The following is a 16918-nucleotide window of genomic DNA, read 5'->3' as shown; positions in this document are numbered from 1 at the left end:
TTATTTCCGTACTTTCTAATTTCAGTATGTGCTTTCTTGGTCTACACTGTGCTGCAGATTTCTCTTAGTTTTTTTCCTGGATCTGTAGCTCCTGCTCCTATCCAATTGGCAGTTAAAAGTTCTTGCTCAAATATTCAATGCAGCTACCCACTTGTGTCAGCAGATCTTGGTTCTCTATGAGACATTTCTAGGTAAGAAATTGTTCCATGGTTGATGATCACTCCTTGCATGTCATATTTTATATATGTTTGGAATTATATATTCCTTATTCTTGCCATAAGCTTCATGTCTTTGTTCAACCAAGTGCAAGCAGGAAGATCTTTCATGTGAGTATATGCATATGGCTTTTTTTTTGCTTTGCCTTGTGACACCAAGTAGGTCTAATGACTGCAATATCATAGGGAAGAAGGTTGGCTCTAGGTAGATCAGTGGGTTATTCATGGAAAAATGTGGATGTGGATGGGAAATGAGTCCCAAATATATATTTAAATCAGGATAAACATCAAATCATGTCATAATGTTACCAAAAAAATTGAATGTTTGCTGCACTAGTGGGGATGACCTAATTTATTTCACGAGAGTTCATCGGCAACTGGAGCTTTGAAGTATAGTTAAGCTCTCTCTCTCTCTCTCTCTCTCTCTCTATTAATTGAGAAATCATTGAAGAGAAAGAAAAACATGGACATGCAATTGGTAAACCATATGATGTGGAGTTGTCTAATAAAAAGGACTCACTTGATCATATACATACTATTTCTTTTAATCTTGGTCCTAATAATAAATTAGACATGAAACATTACCCCTGCTTTATTCTACTCAAGTAGAACTCAGATTTCTGTCCAAGAATTTAAAGTTCACTTTTGGTAGTAGGATAATAAAATTTAAAGTTTGAACTTTGAAGTTTAGATATAATGACTTCATTTAAAGTTTAATGATAGCAGCTAAAGTTTACATACTATTTATGCTTCATAAGTACTTATTTTAGCGTACCGATGTTTATGTCACGGCATATTATTTGTGGATAGATTGACTGTATCATGATATGTTGAATTTTGGTCTACTTATTGATTAGTTTTAATCTTCTACCTCCTCAATTTGGCTTTATCCTCCATTTCATGAATATGCATTTAGATTTTCTCTTAAAAGCTTGACTTGAAATAAGGTGAAAACCATATGAAAATTTTTCTATTTATCTGATTATAAAGGCTTTCAGCCTCGAGCAACTGTGTTTCTCCAATCCATCTCTACTTGGTGATTATACTTAAACAAGGAAGACTAATCACCAATGTTGAATCTATGACTATAAAAGGATTTCTAGCTTTTCATATGTAAACATTTGAAAATAATAGTTCGGATTTGTTTTTTGGGTGACACTAATTTGCTCATGCAGGTGAAATGCTGTCATCATAAACCTAGATTTTGATATTAGCAGGTTCTTCTTAGTTGTAGATCGAATTGGAATATACAAGCAGTTAATCTCGTGTAACTCGTTAATCTGATTTTGTTTATGACAGTTCAATTCTTATAATTGATATGCATTTTTCATTCATCAGTGGATAATTCATCTTCAAGTTGGAAACAACTTGTTTTCATTACATTATGTGGCTTTAATATAGAGATTATACACTTCTCAGTTGGGGTTAGGATGCATGCCAACATACTAAGCTACCGTGGAAGATGCTGATGAAAAGCTAGGTTAGCTTTCTAAATATTCTTGTCGTCTTAGAGCATAGAGCCATGTAAGCTAGTGCTTTAGCAAGATCTATCTATTACATTAGTGCTAGAATTTTTCTAGTCTCGGCGTCGTCTGCTTAACGTATTTGTTAGTCTACGGAGTTATTCGATAAGCTGATGTTGATGTTTACATGCTTTGAGTTCATAAAAATATTACAATTTTAACAATTAGTCAACAATTTTGAGTTAAATCTCTTTTGGGTATGCAACGAAACATGATCGTAATCCTATATAAGTTTAATGAAACTATCATCACATATTTGTCGCAAAGCGGACCAAAAGGTGTCCATCAAGAGAGTGGCTTTGATCAAGTAGTATGAGAAGAGGGTGGTGTCTGATAGAATTTTTAGGATCCTTGTTTTCGGTCTCTTAGATCATCATATAAATCTTATCTTAATACCTACTTTCTTCTCCATTTCAATCTATCATGATATTTTATGACCGCAAAATTTACGATGAAGCAACAGTGACATGGAGGCAATAGAGAACAGAACAATCATCTTAATGAAAATTCATTAAGCTTTTAAATGGTTTGCCAGTGGTGAATAATTTAGCAACATCGAATATCTTTCTCTATACATTGCTTTTTGGACACTGGAATCTGCCTTGTTGAATCCAAATATCTTTTGTTGTTGCAGCTGGGAATGATGCAGATCTAGTCTTTTTCCTTACACTAGCAATTAGAAGACAAAGTCGTGCCATGTAGCCATTCGTGTATGATCTGCATCCATCATGGTTTTAGATTTTGGGACAATTGTAACTTTTAAGATCGTTCTACTTTTAAAGATCATTCTACTATAGATTGTAAAAAAATTAATATCATCTGTAAGTAAAATCAGCTTGCATTTTGTGTTTATAGCGGTCGAGCTGGTTTGGTTCTGAGTTATTTCTTTTCATTTTAAACCATTTTTTTCATCGAACTTGGTTAAACCAGTGACCACAATTTATTGTAGGACTAACAATGACGGGCATTCTTCAAATATTGTTTTGAGGATTTTTCATGCAAGATTAGGAGGTCAGAAGCTCACTGGAAAAGACGATATATTATCATATTGTTTCAGTTTCTGATACTTTGTACCGGAAGTCGGTATCAGATTGAGTATTAGTGCTGTTGTGGATGCAGATATGAGGCCTGAATAAACTGAAGAAGATGGAATTCTGCTTTCTAAACCAATAAAACAGTAATTATTTAGGGATGCTTTGTTTTAGACTACTGATGATTAACTAAGATCTACAAAGTGCGCCGAGGAGTTTAAAGAATTCTTCAGAACATCTGAAATCTTATGAGAGGTGAATGCTATTCCATGATTATAGACCATTTGAATGCTGCTGCATTTTAAAGAATCTCTATGATCCAAATAATTTTTGACAGCCCTAGGCATGTTATTGAGCTGATACTTGATTTTAGTCAGCACTGATACCCAATATAATGATCTTAAGAAGGCATACACAAATCTTGTGTTCTGTAGATATGCCAATCTCCTGCTATGGAAGTTCAAATTCAGCAAGCAGGTATAACAAAGACTCAATGACTTTGTTCTTGTGTCAACTTTACCTGTTGATTTAGACTAAAGTCTTTTATTCTGGTGGTATGAAAACAATACATATTGCAGCTACTTGATCTCAAGGAAGGATTACTGCATATGCCTTCATGGTGTTGAAAGGATTACAACCAGAAATAGAAATCTAATGTGTTAAGTATCAAAGTCTTCATGGGAGCAGTTGAGGCAGAAGGAGAATAGAGATTGGTGGTGTCAGTCCTTTGCTTCCTGCAAAGGATTCCTAAACATACATTCATATTATGGTTGTATGTCTTTGCATAGCAAATTACTGCCACTGGCTTTTGTTTAAAGAGGGATTACAGCCACTATTTCAACACAAGTGTAAGTGATTTGAGCTAAATTCTTACAGAAATTTCAAGCAAAAGAGTAGCAAATGCTGCTAAAATCTGCCCCTACAATATTGAATGAACTATACAATTCTGTTCTTCCTTGTATTTGTTGCATTGTACTGTTTAGTTGTGCTGTCAATTTTGTAGTCATTGGAGTTTATGGTGTATGTGATTGTTCTTTTTAGCAATATTATCATTGCAAGGAATAAAATTATCAGAAATACCCAAAAAAATCATGAAAATATGAACAAACAAGAAATATTTGATGCAGTCAAAATGTGAGTGAATGTGTTATGTGTATGAATATTGTGATTTGTATTATATTATATTGTGATCCATCATTGTTATTATCGACTTGATGATAACTGTGATGTAACATTAGGGTTTAATTTGGGCTTTAAATGAGGCGATTTTTATGTATAGACACGCGGCATATGATGATTGGTCACTAAAGGATGCCAATAGGGCATGCGACCGGGTTGCCACAAGCTGTCTTGTTCCCTTGCGTGAACATCTGCATCGAGCCAAGCAGCGTCTAAAGGAATGACGTATCGTGTAATCTTTTCGCATCTGGGACCCAGAGGTTTGAACCATTAAATTTCTCCCACGTCTCCAGCATGGCATAGACGATGCCTGGCTATGAACAGGTAATCTCGATCAGGAGCGGACACACGGCCGAGTGTTCCCGAACAAGACGACGTGGATCCGCTCGCTTCCATAAACGTCCTTTCTTCGACGGCTTCTTTTATCTTGGGATCGAAACCCTCCCACCTTCAAATTCTATTCCCGAATTCGCCCTCGACTTCGATTCAATGGCTTCCGCCGCCACCGCCTTCTTCGCCCCCTTGTACGCCAGCCCTTCTCCCCATGGCGCATCCCGGTCGTTCTTCCATCGCTCTGCCTATTTCTCGTTCGGACTGCCTAGGTCCGCCTTTCGGGCCCTCAAGCACTCATTCCCGTTGCATAAAGAACCCGGATTTGTGCCGAAACCGGTGAGGGCCCCCGGCGTGGCCTATGCCACCGCAGCCACGGAGAAGAGCATCCATGATTTCACTGTAAAGGTACGACCTTGATGCGTTCCTAAGCTTATATTTCTGTGTTATCCGTCCTAGAAAACGTGGAAAAATGAATGTGTGATTAGAAGCATATTGTTGGTTTCTTAAAGATTTTGAACGGGTTTCAGTTAAACCACTTTAATACTAAAAAATGTGACAGTTCATAATCTACTGAAAACTTCGGTGTGATCAGGAAGTGTCATGTTTTAGATGCTTGTAATTTGGAGGTGTTGGTGAACTTTTACGCCCTGGCCGAGCTGTCAGCACGGCTCGGTCCGATCCCGGATGCGCAAGGTTGCCCACGTGGAGCTCGGGTGGTGGAAGTGAGCGTTGGGTCCGAGCCTCGCCTCCCGAGTCCGATCTTCTCTCTTAGCGAGTGGCCTGCTTCTTCGTTGTCGTCTACGTGCATGAGGTCGGGAGGAGGACTTCCCGACTTAGATCCTTCTGAAAGTTAAGTTAGAGTTGAGTGGAATAAGAGAGAGTTGAGTGTTCCAAGTCTCTCTGCATTAATTAGGAGGTTCGCTTTTATACCTGTAAAGTGGTGGTCGATCGTACACGGTCCTTTAATGGCTGTCAACTTCTCGGGCGGTTGGCTTGTACATTGCGTGCAAGCGTCATCCGACCTGTACGGACCCACACCGTGTTGTCACGACCTTAGCTGGTTTTGCCTAAGGCGTGCGGCACCCTCGCGCGTCCGTCCGCAAAGGTCAGCCTCCCCGAAGCCTCCCATTGTCCCTTAGGACCAACAAAAGAGAGAACGGGTTAAAAAGAACGCCTCAATCGGGATCCACAAGCAAACATGTCCGAAAAACACTTCATAGACAAAGCAAATTACAAACAGACTTTACAAGCTCTGAATAGTTGCACAACAAAGGGTAAAATGGTCCATTACAGACCGAAAAGCTCTCGCTCGTGTCCACATGACACAACCTTTATTTACAAGCCTAAAAAGGCCACCAACCCAACTAACATGGGACTTATAAGCCTTCGGCCGCCCCTCTACCTGCTGTACAAGGCATGAACATGCCAAAAGACAACGGACAGACATAAGCATTACATCCAACATCTTGTTTAGAAGTTTGTCCGTTACATTCTCCCCCACTTATCCCTTCGACGTCCTCGTCGAAGCCTTTGTGAACACTGCAACTCTTCGCCTTTGCTGAGTCTTCAATCTTCTGCTCCAGCTGCAATGCGCCTCCTGGCTCCCAGCTGCTCTCCGCTGCTGTTTCTGAGTAGTCGAACCTTTGATCCGCCATGCTGCTTCAACTCACCAATGACTCTGACTCTGGTGTGGGGGGGTTGGCTGAGTTGTGTTGATCCTTGTTGATTCCTACGGATCTGCCAGATGAAGGAAAAGACCATCTTTACTGCGCCAGTTTCTCAAAAATTCCACATGTTGCTTGAACTGGGTGGATGCTTGTTGGAGCTTTAACGAGCATCGCCTCGCAAACTTCTGAAGTTTTGGGTCCTTCCTCCACAAAATCTGCTCATTGACTCTTCTTTTAGTTAGTTGTCACATCCAAGTAGGTTCGCATCACTTCCGCTACGATTGGCATTTCGTTGGGAAATGAAGCGGACAATCTACTCTCAGTAGCACTGATCACCGCTGGTGAGGATTTGACAACTATTGTCTTCCGTTATCTTCGAAGGGTCTTTGAACTTGTGCAGAGCTCCTCTGCTGGATAGATAAGAGAACTGGGGTACTCGGTTTCGCCCATTCTCTTAAGAGTTGAGAAGGCAAAGGTTACTTGACTTCGCCCGCCTCCTCGAGGTTGTACTTCATGCATCGAGCTGGTTACTAGCCTTCGCCTGCTCTTTGCTCACACTTCTGAAGCACTTGAAGTGTTTGCACTCCTTGCGTTGAGTTAGCTACTGTGATTCACCTTCTCAATGCCATTGAACTTCTGGAATGCAGGAAGTTTTCACCCCAACTTGGAGTAATTCTCTGATAGATGAGGTCGCCTCTGGGATTGTACCGTCTTCTCCATCAACCCTGCCGCCTACTCCACTGAGTAGCAAAGGTACAGCACCGCGTACTGCCTGCTTCATTCCTTGGTCGTGCACTCTGGCATGACCCGAAGTCCTTCACTTACGGCTATCTTGATGAGAAACTTGTTGACACCGGTCTTACGAAGTTTCTTGGCCTCTGCCCTTCAGCCTTGTCTCGGTACTTGGAGATTGCCTCTGCATGCTCCACCTCCTCGGCCCCTTTCACGACCAAGTGCTCTCCCTCCATGAGAGCAAGGGATCAATGACTTGCACGGAAGTCCCGCCTCTGCGGTACCATGGCGCTGCCATGCCCATGGCCCTACTATCCGTCGCCTCGCCTCTGTATCCCTTTTCTTCACAATCAGTAGAGATGTCTCCGTGGCACTCCTCTGAGTCCACCTCCATTCTAACTGATGCTTGATTTTGGGTAGCTAAGTCCCTCTGGACTCGTCGTCGCTTCCTCGCCCCTTTCGACCCCCTGCTTCAACACCTCTGTGTTCTCCAAGCAGTCTGTTTGGTCGATGGAAAGACAGACTGCAACTCCCATGCATGGCCTCTGCCATCACGTTGTAGAGTTTGCACCGATTCTGTTCTCCTTAGCTTCCTTGGTAGCAACGTTCGCTTACTCGACCTTGTCCTCTGACTTGTCGGGCTCCCTTAAGCGAATATGAGCTCTGGAGCAGTCCAACTCTCCAGCTGCTTCGATCATACCTCTGCATGATCAAGTCCCTCCCATGGAACTCACTGGTACTTGCATTCGAACTTTTCCCTTGGTGGAACCCAGCCCCCATATGCTGATGACCAAGGTTTTCATCCGATGCAAAATTCGGTGCACGCCCGGAAGACCCGCCTCTGCGGTACCATGGCCTTCACTCCTTGAATCCATAGCCCTTCTTGCCGTCGTGTTGTTCACCAAAGCGGAGCTCCCAGTAGCTCCCGATCATACCTCCATATGATCTCATCCCTCACGGGACGATGTCGTGTGCGTCGCATTGCCACAAACTGTTCCACCACGATCCGCTGCACCATGTCGCCTCCTGGTGACATCTCTATTGCATTCTGATCCATGTGGAATAAACTCGAATTGTGAACCCTCCATGTGTGGCCTCTGCCAATACATCGCAGGGTCCCTTCCACCTTCGAATTTGTTCGCTCCTTTGACAATCGACCTTCATCCACCCACTCTTGGGTCACACGTAGATGAAGCACCGCTCTAGGACAGTCCGTCGCCTAGTAGCTCCCGAAGTCCACCGACTCCACTGTAGTTTGTGCACCATTGTCTGGATCCTGGGCCTCTGCCCCTACCAGCACAATCTCCGCTGCGCACTGCTTCCTTCACAGCAACTCAAATGGCAACCCTGTGGCATATTCTTCAAGAGTACCCGCCTCTGCGTCCTCTTGCCCCGTGCTAAGGCCTTCTGAACCCAACTTCGCCTCCGCAAGTTGAGTCGCCTTAGTTCCTCCATCAAATGCTCTTCCGAGTTAAGGTGCATGTGCCGCGAAGCTCCCTTCGTCTTTGGCACCATGCAAGATGAGTCCGCTCCGTCAGGATGAAGGACCCATGGAACAACATGATCCTACCCTTGCCTCTGCAAGAGTTCATGTCTTTGACCTCTGTCTAAGGAAAGCACTGTGCTTCTGCTCCATGTTCCAACTTCTCTGCTGGCTCCCTTCAGGCGGCTTGGGTACTTCGCCAAGTTACACCCAAGTTGCTCCGCTCCTCGTTTTTGCATTGAGTCGATGGTGGCCCTCGCGCCCACCATTTCACGGGTCAGCCCTCCTTTGAGTCCGATCTCCATATCGACTCTAAGTGTGCCTTCATTTAAGTTGCTTCAGGTCGCTCCCCCACTTGATCTCGCAATGCATCCACCAATGCATTCTCTCGAGCGAGATCAAGCGACAATTCCTCGCCGCTTGCTCGGTCCATCGAGCTTCGTGAAGTTGTTGTTTGTGAGGTACTCCTCCCCAACATGTGAAGTCCGTCTCACATGAGTCTCCCTCTGGAGTGCCGAGACTTATCCCTCCTGGATAACTGTCCCGTTGGAGCAACATCTCTCTTCGTTTCGGAGACCACCATCCCCTTGGACTACTCCGATCTGCTGAACAAACTGTGCATTGTTCTGCCTCCTGCAGACGCACTTGCTAGATTGCGCCTCCACATCAATACAACCACCGCTGCACCCCTCAAGGCCTAGCAACATGCTGAACTCGTTGCACATTTCAGCCTCCTCCGGACGTATCCTTCGCTTGCCGAAGAGAAAGTTTCAATGCTCCATGGCGCCGAGTCTCGGCCGCCTTGGGATGGCCACGAACATTCCATCGTCCGCATACAAGCCCATGCATGAGTACCAAATTCTTCGAGTTAGCAATTCCCCTCACCTCTGTGAGCTTTGCATAACTCTTTTGGTCGTTGAGCAACTCATTCCACCTTGGATGGTCTCATTCTTGCCAAGCGCCTCGCTTGCCTAGAGCACCATCAAGTATAGTTGTCAACGTTGAGCCGTAGCTCAAACTCAGCCATCCCAACCTTTGTGCGCTCCGAATTCTTCCAAGCTTGCCTGTTCTCGTGGTGCCTCTTGCGCGAAGGGTTGGCCATTCCTCTGAATGCCAATCTCAGATGCTCGCTCCTCTGAGTGACTCCTTTCCCTACATCTCCATGCCCGTTTTCCCTCAAACGGTCGCGCGTGTGCTGACTGCCCTCGACGCAGCCCCGCTAGGTCCCCCACGTTTGCATGTCAAGTGTTTCTATGAGTGCTTGTCCCGCTCTGATACCATAATTGTCACGACCTTAGCTGGTTTTGCCTAAGGCGTGCGGCACCCTCGCGCGTCCGTCCGCAAAGGTCAGCCTCCCCGAAGCCTCCCATTGTCCCTTAGGACCAACAAAAGAGAGAACGGGTTAAAAAGAACGCCTCAATCGGGATCCACAAGCAAACATGTCCGAAAAACACTTCATAGACAAAGCAAATTACAAACAGACTTTACAAGCTCTGAATAGTTGCACAACAAAGGGTAAAATGGTCCATTACAGACCGAAAAGCTCTCGCTCGTGTCCACATGACACAACCTTTATTTACAAGCCTAAAAAGGCCACCAACCCAACTAACATGGGACTTATAAGCCTTCGGCCGCCCCTCTACCTGCTGTACAAGGCATGAACATGCCAAAAGACAACGGACAGACATAAGCATTACATCCAACATCTTGTTTAGAAGTTTGTCCGTTACAGTGTGGTGCCGTTTCAAGCTTTCTAGAGCCACTCTGCGATATGTGGCGCCGACTTGTACGACATCGAATAGTATGAGGGCAAGCAATCATCCCGTTCGGGTCTGAGGTGTCGCGATCCTCGTGGAGGGCTCGGGGGTTAGGTCGGCTGATCAGCATAACTCGGATATAGGACTGGTTGAACAACACTGTTCGAACATCTGTTGGTTGAACAACACTGCTCGGGCATGGACTTGTCCGAGCAGCACCGCTCGGACCCACATTTGGCCGAGCAACTATTCGGATAAGAGACTCAACCTAGCAATGGAGCTCGGGCATTGACTTGGCCGAGCAACACTAGTCGAGCTCATGTTTGGCCGAGCAGTTGCTCGGACATCAACTGAACTAAGCAGCGACTGATTGTAAATGATTGGCCGAGCAATGGAGCTCGAGCATTGGCTGGGCCGAGCAACATTACTCGGGCCCATGTTTGGCCAAGCAATTGCTCGGACATTGAATGGACTGAGCAGTGACAGATTGCACATGATTGGCCAAGCAACTGCTCGGACATTGAATGGACTGAGCAGTGACAGATTGCACAAGATTGGCCAAGCAACACTGCTCGGGCACTAGGGATTGGACTGGCCAAGCAACGTAGCTCAAGCATTGGCTTGGCCGAGTAACACTACTTGGGCCCATGTTTGATTGAGCAGTTGATCGGACATTGACTGAACTGAGCAACGATTGATTACACATGACTGGTCGAGTAACACTGCTCAGGAACTGGGGACTGGATTAATCGAGCAGCGTAGCTGGAGCATTGGCTTGGCCAAGCAACACTTCATGGGCCCATGTTTGGTCGAGCAGCTGCTCAGACATTGAATGAACAGAGCAACGACTGATTGCACATGACTGGCCAAGCAACATTGCTCGAACTCTAGTGACTGGATTGGTCGAGCAACGTGGCTCGAGCATTGGCTTGGCCGAGCAACACTACTCGGGCCCATGTTTGGCCGAGCAGTTGCTTGGACATTGAATGAACTGAGCAGCGTCTGATTGCACATGACTGGCCGAGCAACACTGTTCGGGCACTAGGGACTGGACTGGCCGAGCAACCTAGCTTGAGCATTGGCTTGGTCGAGATTTATAACTTGAGCACATGCAACGTTGTAGCGGCCCTCAGCGCCCCCCCAACCCCCCCCCCCCCCCTCTCTTTTTTTTTTCTTTTTTTATTTGCACACCTTGGGCTTATCTACTTCCGACCTCGCTGTGGCAGGCCTTCTTCTTTCCCCGGTCTGCTCACATGGGTAGCTCTTGGCGGGACCTCTTGTGCGACTCCTCGCACTTTATTGCTACCAGTTCCTTAGCAGTAACATACTGGTTGGCCCGCTGGAACGATTGCTGGTGGCCTCTCGACCAGTGATTAAAAAAACCTTGAAGGTCGTAGGCCCGTCAAGAACGCTTGCATAACCAAAGAGGGGTGGGCATCTGGAACCCTCGGATTTCAGTAGCGAAGCAAGCGACGAAGAGGGAGAGGGATTCGTCCTCCTTTTGCCTTAGCCCGAGGAGCATGGCTATGGACGGTTTAGGTCGCGTGCTGGGTAGGAAGTGAAGCTCGAGTTCCCTTGCAAGCTGATCAAAAGACGAGATCGAGGACGACCTCAATCGGTTGTACCACATCCGAGCCTCGCCTCGGAGGGTGCTAGGAAATGCCCGACACATTAGGGCATCAGAAGTGTCGTATAGGGTCATCTGGGCCCGGAAGGAGTCACCATCATAGGCCTCCAACATCGGGAGACGGAAGTTGAGGGGATAGGTTTGTCCTGAATTTCTTGGGCAAAGGGGGACCCAACTGAGGTGCTTTTCGTCGAGCTCCTTGGATTTATAGAATTCCCTTTGAATCTTGTCCAGACGTTGATTCACCAACCACAATTGGGCTCGGAATGAGTCATCCGTCGAGTTGAATGATAGGGTGTTGGCTTCGGGGAAGGTCGAGGCAGCGCGTTTGGGCATAGGGACGTTGCGCTCTGTCGTTGGCCTCGGGTGTCTTGATTGCTCTCCGGTTGGGGGATGGGCATCTTGAGCCAGAGGCGGCTGGTCGACCGGGGTGACATTGTGACGTGTAGGGATGAGCATAGGTTGGATCACGAGTGACGACCGTGGGGGGAGAACCGTCTGTTGAGCTAGCTTGGGTATGAGGGGTGCAATGGTTTGCATCATCCCGGCTAACGCTTGCACATGGTGGGTGAGGTTGAGGAACGCCTCGACGGAAATGACCAACTACCCTACGCCAGCCCCTGGAAGCAAGAGCCCGGGGTCGTTGAGCAAATGATAATAGCGCTCCGAAGTTTGAGCCGAAGCGCTTCCATTCATATGCAGGAGAGTAGGGAGCTGCCCTCCGAGGTCAAAGGTGGAGATGGTGGCGGGTGCCTTCTCGCCAAGGCGTTCGCTGGGGTTGTTTGGTGGTGGACACTCTTGCCACATCGAACCCTCCTTCTAGTGCCAAAATGTTGGTGAACCTTTATGCTGTGGTCGAGGTGTTAGCACGACTCGGTCCAATCCCAGATGCGTAAGGTTGCCTACGCGGAGCTTGAGTGGTGGAAGTGAGCGTTGGGTCGGGTTGAGTTCGAGCCTCGCCTCCTGAGTGCGGTCTTCTCTCTTGGTGAGTGGCCTGCTTCTTCGTCACCGGGCCTCTACACAGAGGTCGAGGTCGGGAGGGGGATTTCTCGACTCGACCCCACCGAAAGTTAAGTTAGAGTCGAGTGGAATAAGAGAGAGTTGAGTGTTCGAAGTCCCTCTGCATTGATCAGAGGGTTGGTTTTTATACCTGTGAAGGGGTGTTCGGTCATACATGGTCCTTTAATGGCTGTCAACTCCTTGGGCGGCTGACTTGTACCTTGCGTGCAAGCGCCGACCGACCTGTACGGACCCGCGTTGTGTAGCGTCGTTCCGAGCTTTCCGGAGCAACTCTGCGATATGCGATGCCAACTTGTACAACACTGAACAGTACAAGGGCAAGCAGTCGTCCCGTTCGGGTCTAAGTTGTCGCGTCTTGTCAACTTGGAGCTCTTTTGTTGGCACTGACGTAGTTGTTGACCGTTGCCACGTGGACGGTGCTGGAATATGTCATATCAGGAGGAATTGATGAATTTAGGAGAAAAAGGAATATGATCTCCATTATTGTTAAGCAGATTTTCTGTCAAATTATTTCTAGATCTGCTTTTATTTTTAATTCTGTATAGTGCTTACTCTAAAGTTATGATTACAATTATACAAAGTGAGGTAAGACAATTAAATAAATCTATTTAGAATAAGATAAAGCTAAGGCAGTTAATGAATATGCTGGAAACTTCAGTCTGATCAGTAATTAAAGATTTCTGAGGTGTTGGAAATTCGGAGGAATTAATCTTTTGTGAGTTTGTTCGGTGAAAAGGAAGCACATTTTCACTGTTTTTAACTAACCTTGCTTCCAAAGAAGTTCCATTTGCAAAAGTAGATCTGCTTTTTTGTTGTGTATGCTGCTTATTGTGAATCTATAAATACAATTGTGCAAAGTGAGGTTAACTAGATTCAGCGTGTGGATTTTGCAAAGGTTAGAACTTTGTATGTGATATAGACTTGGGAGATATGGGTGGCGTACCTGTATATTTAAAGATGAAGCAGTGTTGCAGAGAATGGAAGTCTAAAGTGCTTAATGAGCATACTGGTATTTTGAAATTCAAAATAAAATTATCTGTCTTGTCTTTTTCTTACTCTTGTATCCTTCCCTTATCCTATATCTATATCGTTTCTCATCTCTTAATATTTTTTCTTGAGAGATTTAATATGCATCTTTATTCTGGAAAAGTAGTTGTGTCAAAGATGATGTCAATTCTGATGTGTGCAATTATAGTCTACCTTACTCTCTCTTCTTGAACAAAGGATAAATATGATGCAGGATATTGATGGGAAGGATGTTTCTCTGACCAAATTTAAAGGGAAAGTTTTGCTGATAGTTAACGTTGCTTCAAAATGGTGATTCTCTGTCCATTTGTAATTAAATGCTTGTGCTTGGTAGTAGGTACTACTGCTCAATGTTTGGCTTTGCAAACCTTTTAATAATAAAGTATTTGTTTCTAATTGTTAAGTGGGTTGACAACATCAAATTACACGGAGCTCTCTCACATTTATGAAAAGTACAAGACACAAGGTATGCTAAATTTGTCAAGTGGATAAGCTTTTGTATTAATTGTTTTCTTTTTCCTATCTATAACTTTATATTTCCTAATTGAAGATGGTCTAGATCATTCATTGGATATTTAATTTCGACCTGCAATTCATGCTTTCACATCCATTTCTCTTATTATATGAGGAAGATGAAGAGTAACTGTAGCATTGTCATATAGCTTAATATATCAACTTTGAGGGAAGCATTTTGGGAATTCAATTGTAAGTGAAGCCCCAGTGTTGGCTGTTGATAGTACTCAATTCCTTTGTGTTTATTTTTAAGAGTGAAACTTGAACTCATGGCTAAGTTACGATTATCCTGAGCACAAGGTTTGTATTCATTTGATTTAACAACAAGATCTCATCCCTACTTTGCATTATTTTGCTTGCATTTTAACTGCAGACATTCAGAAAAACCATTTGCATGAATATGGAAATATCATCTGTACAAGAGCACATGTATCTCCTAAAACGATACATCCCACACTTCCATGAAACAGAAGTGGATATTTCTAATATAATCTGTCCTCTGCTTTATAAAGATACATGCCTATAGCAACGTCAGGTTCTTCATATCTCTCATGCCCCTCTTATTCAACCATGGTGGGACCTTATGGCATTTGCTTTCAGGTGCTGATATCTGATTACTAAAGATTGAAAATTGATATCTAAAATCATATTTCATGGGCTTGAGGAAGTGGATGGAAGTAAATTTATGTAATAGTTGAACAAGATCATTTAGGAATTGTTTTGTATGAGGATGGAATTTTGGCTGAAAACAGATAAATTGTCTGCTGTAGGGTACATGCTGTTGTTACTGTGAGATATACCTAAATGTTCACAAAATCTGAATGCAGGATTTGAAATTTTGGCCTTCCCTTGCAATCAATTTGGGGGGCAAGAACCTGGATCAAATTCAGAGATTAAACAGTTTGCCTGTACAAGGTTTAAAACAGACTTTCCTATCTTTGACAAGGTACGACATATTAACCCCTCTAGATGCATTCTTTTTCAGCCAATGTGAAAAATATATGCACATATATAGAAACTTCATGTTTAAAGTATATTATACATGACAGGTTGACGTTAATGGACCAAAAACTGCACCAGTTTATCAGTTTCTCAAGTCCAGCGCTGGGGGATTTCTTGGCGATCTAATAAAGTGGAACTTTGAGAAGTTTTTGGTAGATAAGAATGGAAAAGTGGTGGAGAGATATCCACCAACAACTTCTCCTTTCCAGATCGAGGTGTGTAAATAGACTTAACAATGTCATAATCAGACACTAGGCACTAGAAATCCTATTAAATGCTAATCCTGCATAGTGACTCGTTGGTGCTAGTATAACATGTGTGCATATCATGAATTCTGGCATATAAGCTTCTTCAGTGATTCTAATGTCGAAAAGAAAGCTTGAAAAATAAGAAAAATGAGTGTAATGTCTATATAATGGAAGCAACTTGTTCCTCTCATGACATGCTCTGAGATGACTGAGATTCAATGTTAGTTTGTGTTTCTTATTTTGCAATACAGAGGCATTGCATGAACACTGGAAATTGCTTTGAGGAATGCTATTCAAATCACAGTTTCCATAATGCTGAAGCACGATTGATATAGAAAAATCAAAACAGATAAATTTTCTTGCTAGATCACTAAGAGGTATCTAACAGGTTGTACTTTCCTTGAACTTCTCAGTGAAGATCAAGCTTAATAAACACTGTTTTGTTCTGTCGAAGTACTTTTTATGGTCATTGCAATCTGCTAAATTTTCACATCCACATGAATTGCTGATTTAAACCAAAATGTTTGAAGCTAATCATGAAAATATTTAAAGATGAGTAACCATAATAGGTTGGAAGTGCATGTGGATACTGATTAAAACCAAAATGTTTGAAGCTAATTATGGAACCATTTAAGAATGAGTAGCCATCTCAGTTCAAAGTGCTTGTGAAAATCTCCATCAACTACAGAAATAACATATCTAAATTGTGGTCAAATTATTATATTTTCCATATGCTTTTGCAACAAGATTTTTGTATGATGCACCTGTAATTCGTGTTTCAGTTGACATTAATGACAAAATGGTAGGACATTTGATAGTCTAAATGTAAGAACTCAGTCATCTACTGTATTCTGTTTCTGGAGGTAGGTTACCACTGTAGATGCAGTGGGACAGTGCCTTTACAATGACAGCTTGATTGTAGTTCATGTTGATATTATTGTGTTGCTTCTTAATAAAGCTTTAGTTTGCATCTCACACACTTCTACTTTCTGTTGCAGAAGGATATTCAGAAACTCCTTGCGGCATAATCATTTTGATCCAGTATGAATGTGAATAGAGCACTGAGCCATGCTTGCTAAGGACAACTTTTTCTCCCATTTCTTCAGTTCTAAACCTGTAATTGGATGGCTCCATGCATAACCGAACCAGATGGATTTATAGTTCATATTCTGAAAAGCTTTACTCGACATATTATTTGATTACATTTTGTTCAAGTGCACTCAGCATGTATCTAAAATAGTAGATAAGGTGTCCTCAGTTTAGCTCTATGCTATCAGAAGTACAATACTGGAACAGAGTACAAGTTGGTTCCTAAATAAGCAAGGGAAAATATCAAATTGCTTTCTGGGATACCTGTTGGAAAACTGAAAATTCTATTGGGCTTATGGACATTCATCACACTTTTTTTAATAAAGAGAATATTTATGACATTTGTTTGAAATTGTTGACAACTTTGGTGCTAGTACATTGTGATCCTTGGATGAGTTTGATTCTTAAAATTATTTATGCTGTAGCTTGCATTACAATTTTCTCCATGTCAATTTTATTTTATTTTGCTGTAT

General features: G+C 43.6%; 1 protein-coding gene across 1 annotated transcript; it reads left to right on the top strand.

The window, feature by feature from the left end:
* Positions 1-4381: 4381 nt before the first annotated feature.
* On the top strand, positions 4382-16786 carry LOC135674511 (phospholipid hydroperoxide glutathione peroxidase 1, chloroplastic-like). Its single transcript, XM_065184434.1, has 6 exons — positions 4382-4686; positions 13808-13884; positions 13998-14059; positions 14934-15052; positions 15156-15323; positions 16355-16786. The coding sequence occupies exons 1-6, from the start codon at positions 4438-4440 to the stop codon at positions 16382-16384; spliced, it is 705 nt and encodes a 234-aa protein (XP_065040506.1). The 5' UTR covers positions 4382-4437; the 3' UTR covers positions 16385-16786.
* Positions 16787-16918: the final 132 nt, after the last annotated feature.

Source organism: Musa acuminata, chromosome BXJ1-5 (genome assembly GCF_036884655.1).
Source record: "Musa acuminata AAA Group cultivar baxijiao chromosome BXJ1-5, Cavendish_Baxijiao_AAA, whole genome shotgun sequence".
Lineage (NCBI taxonomy): Eukaryota > Viridiplantae > Streptophyta > Magnoliopsida > Zingiberales > Musaceae > Musa > Musa acuminata.
The sequence above is the reverse complement of the archived record's forward strand: the minus strand, read 5'-3'. Positions and strand labels throughout refer to the sequence as shown.

Coding starts and splice junctions, on each gene's coding strand:
- LOC135674511 (XM_065184434.1), top strand. CDS start 4,438: ATGGCTTCCGCCGCCACCGCCTTCTTCGCCCCCTTGTACGCCAGCCCT. Junction 14,060..14,933: donor TGAAAAGTACAAGACACAAG/GTATGCTAAATT, acceptor ATCTGAATGCAG/GATTTGAAATTTTGGCCTTC. Junction 15,324..16,354: donor CTTCTCCTTTCCAGATCGAG/GTGTGTAAATAG, acceptor TTTCTGTTGCAG/AAGGATATTCAGAAACTCCT.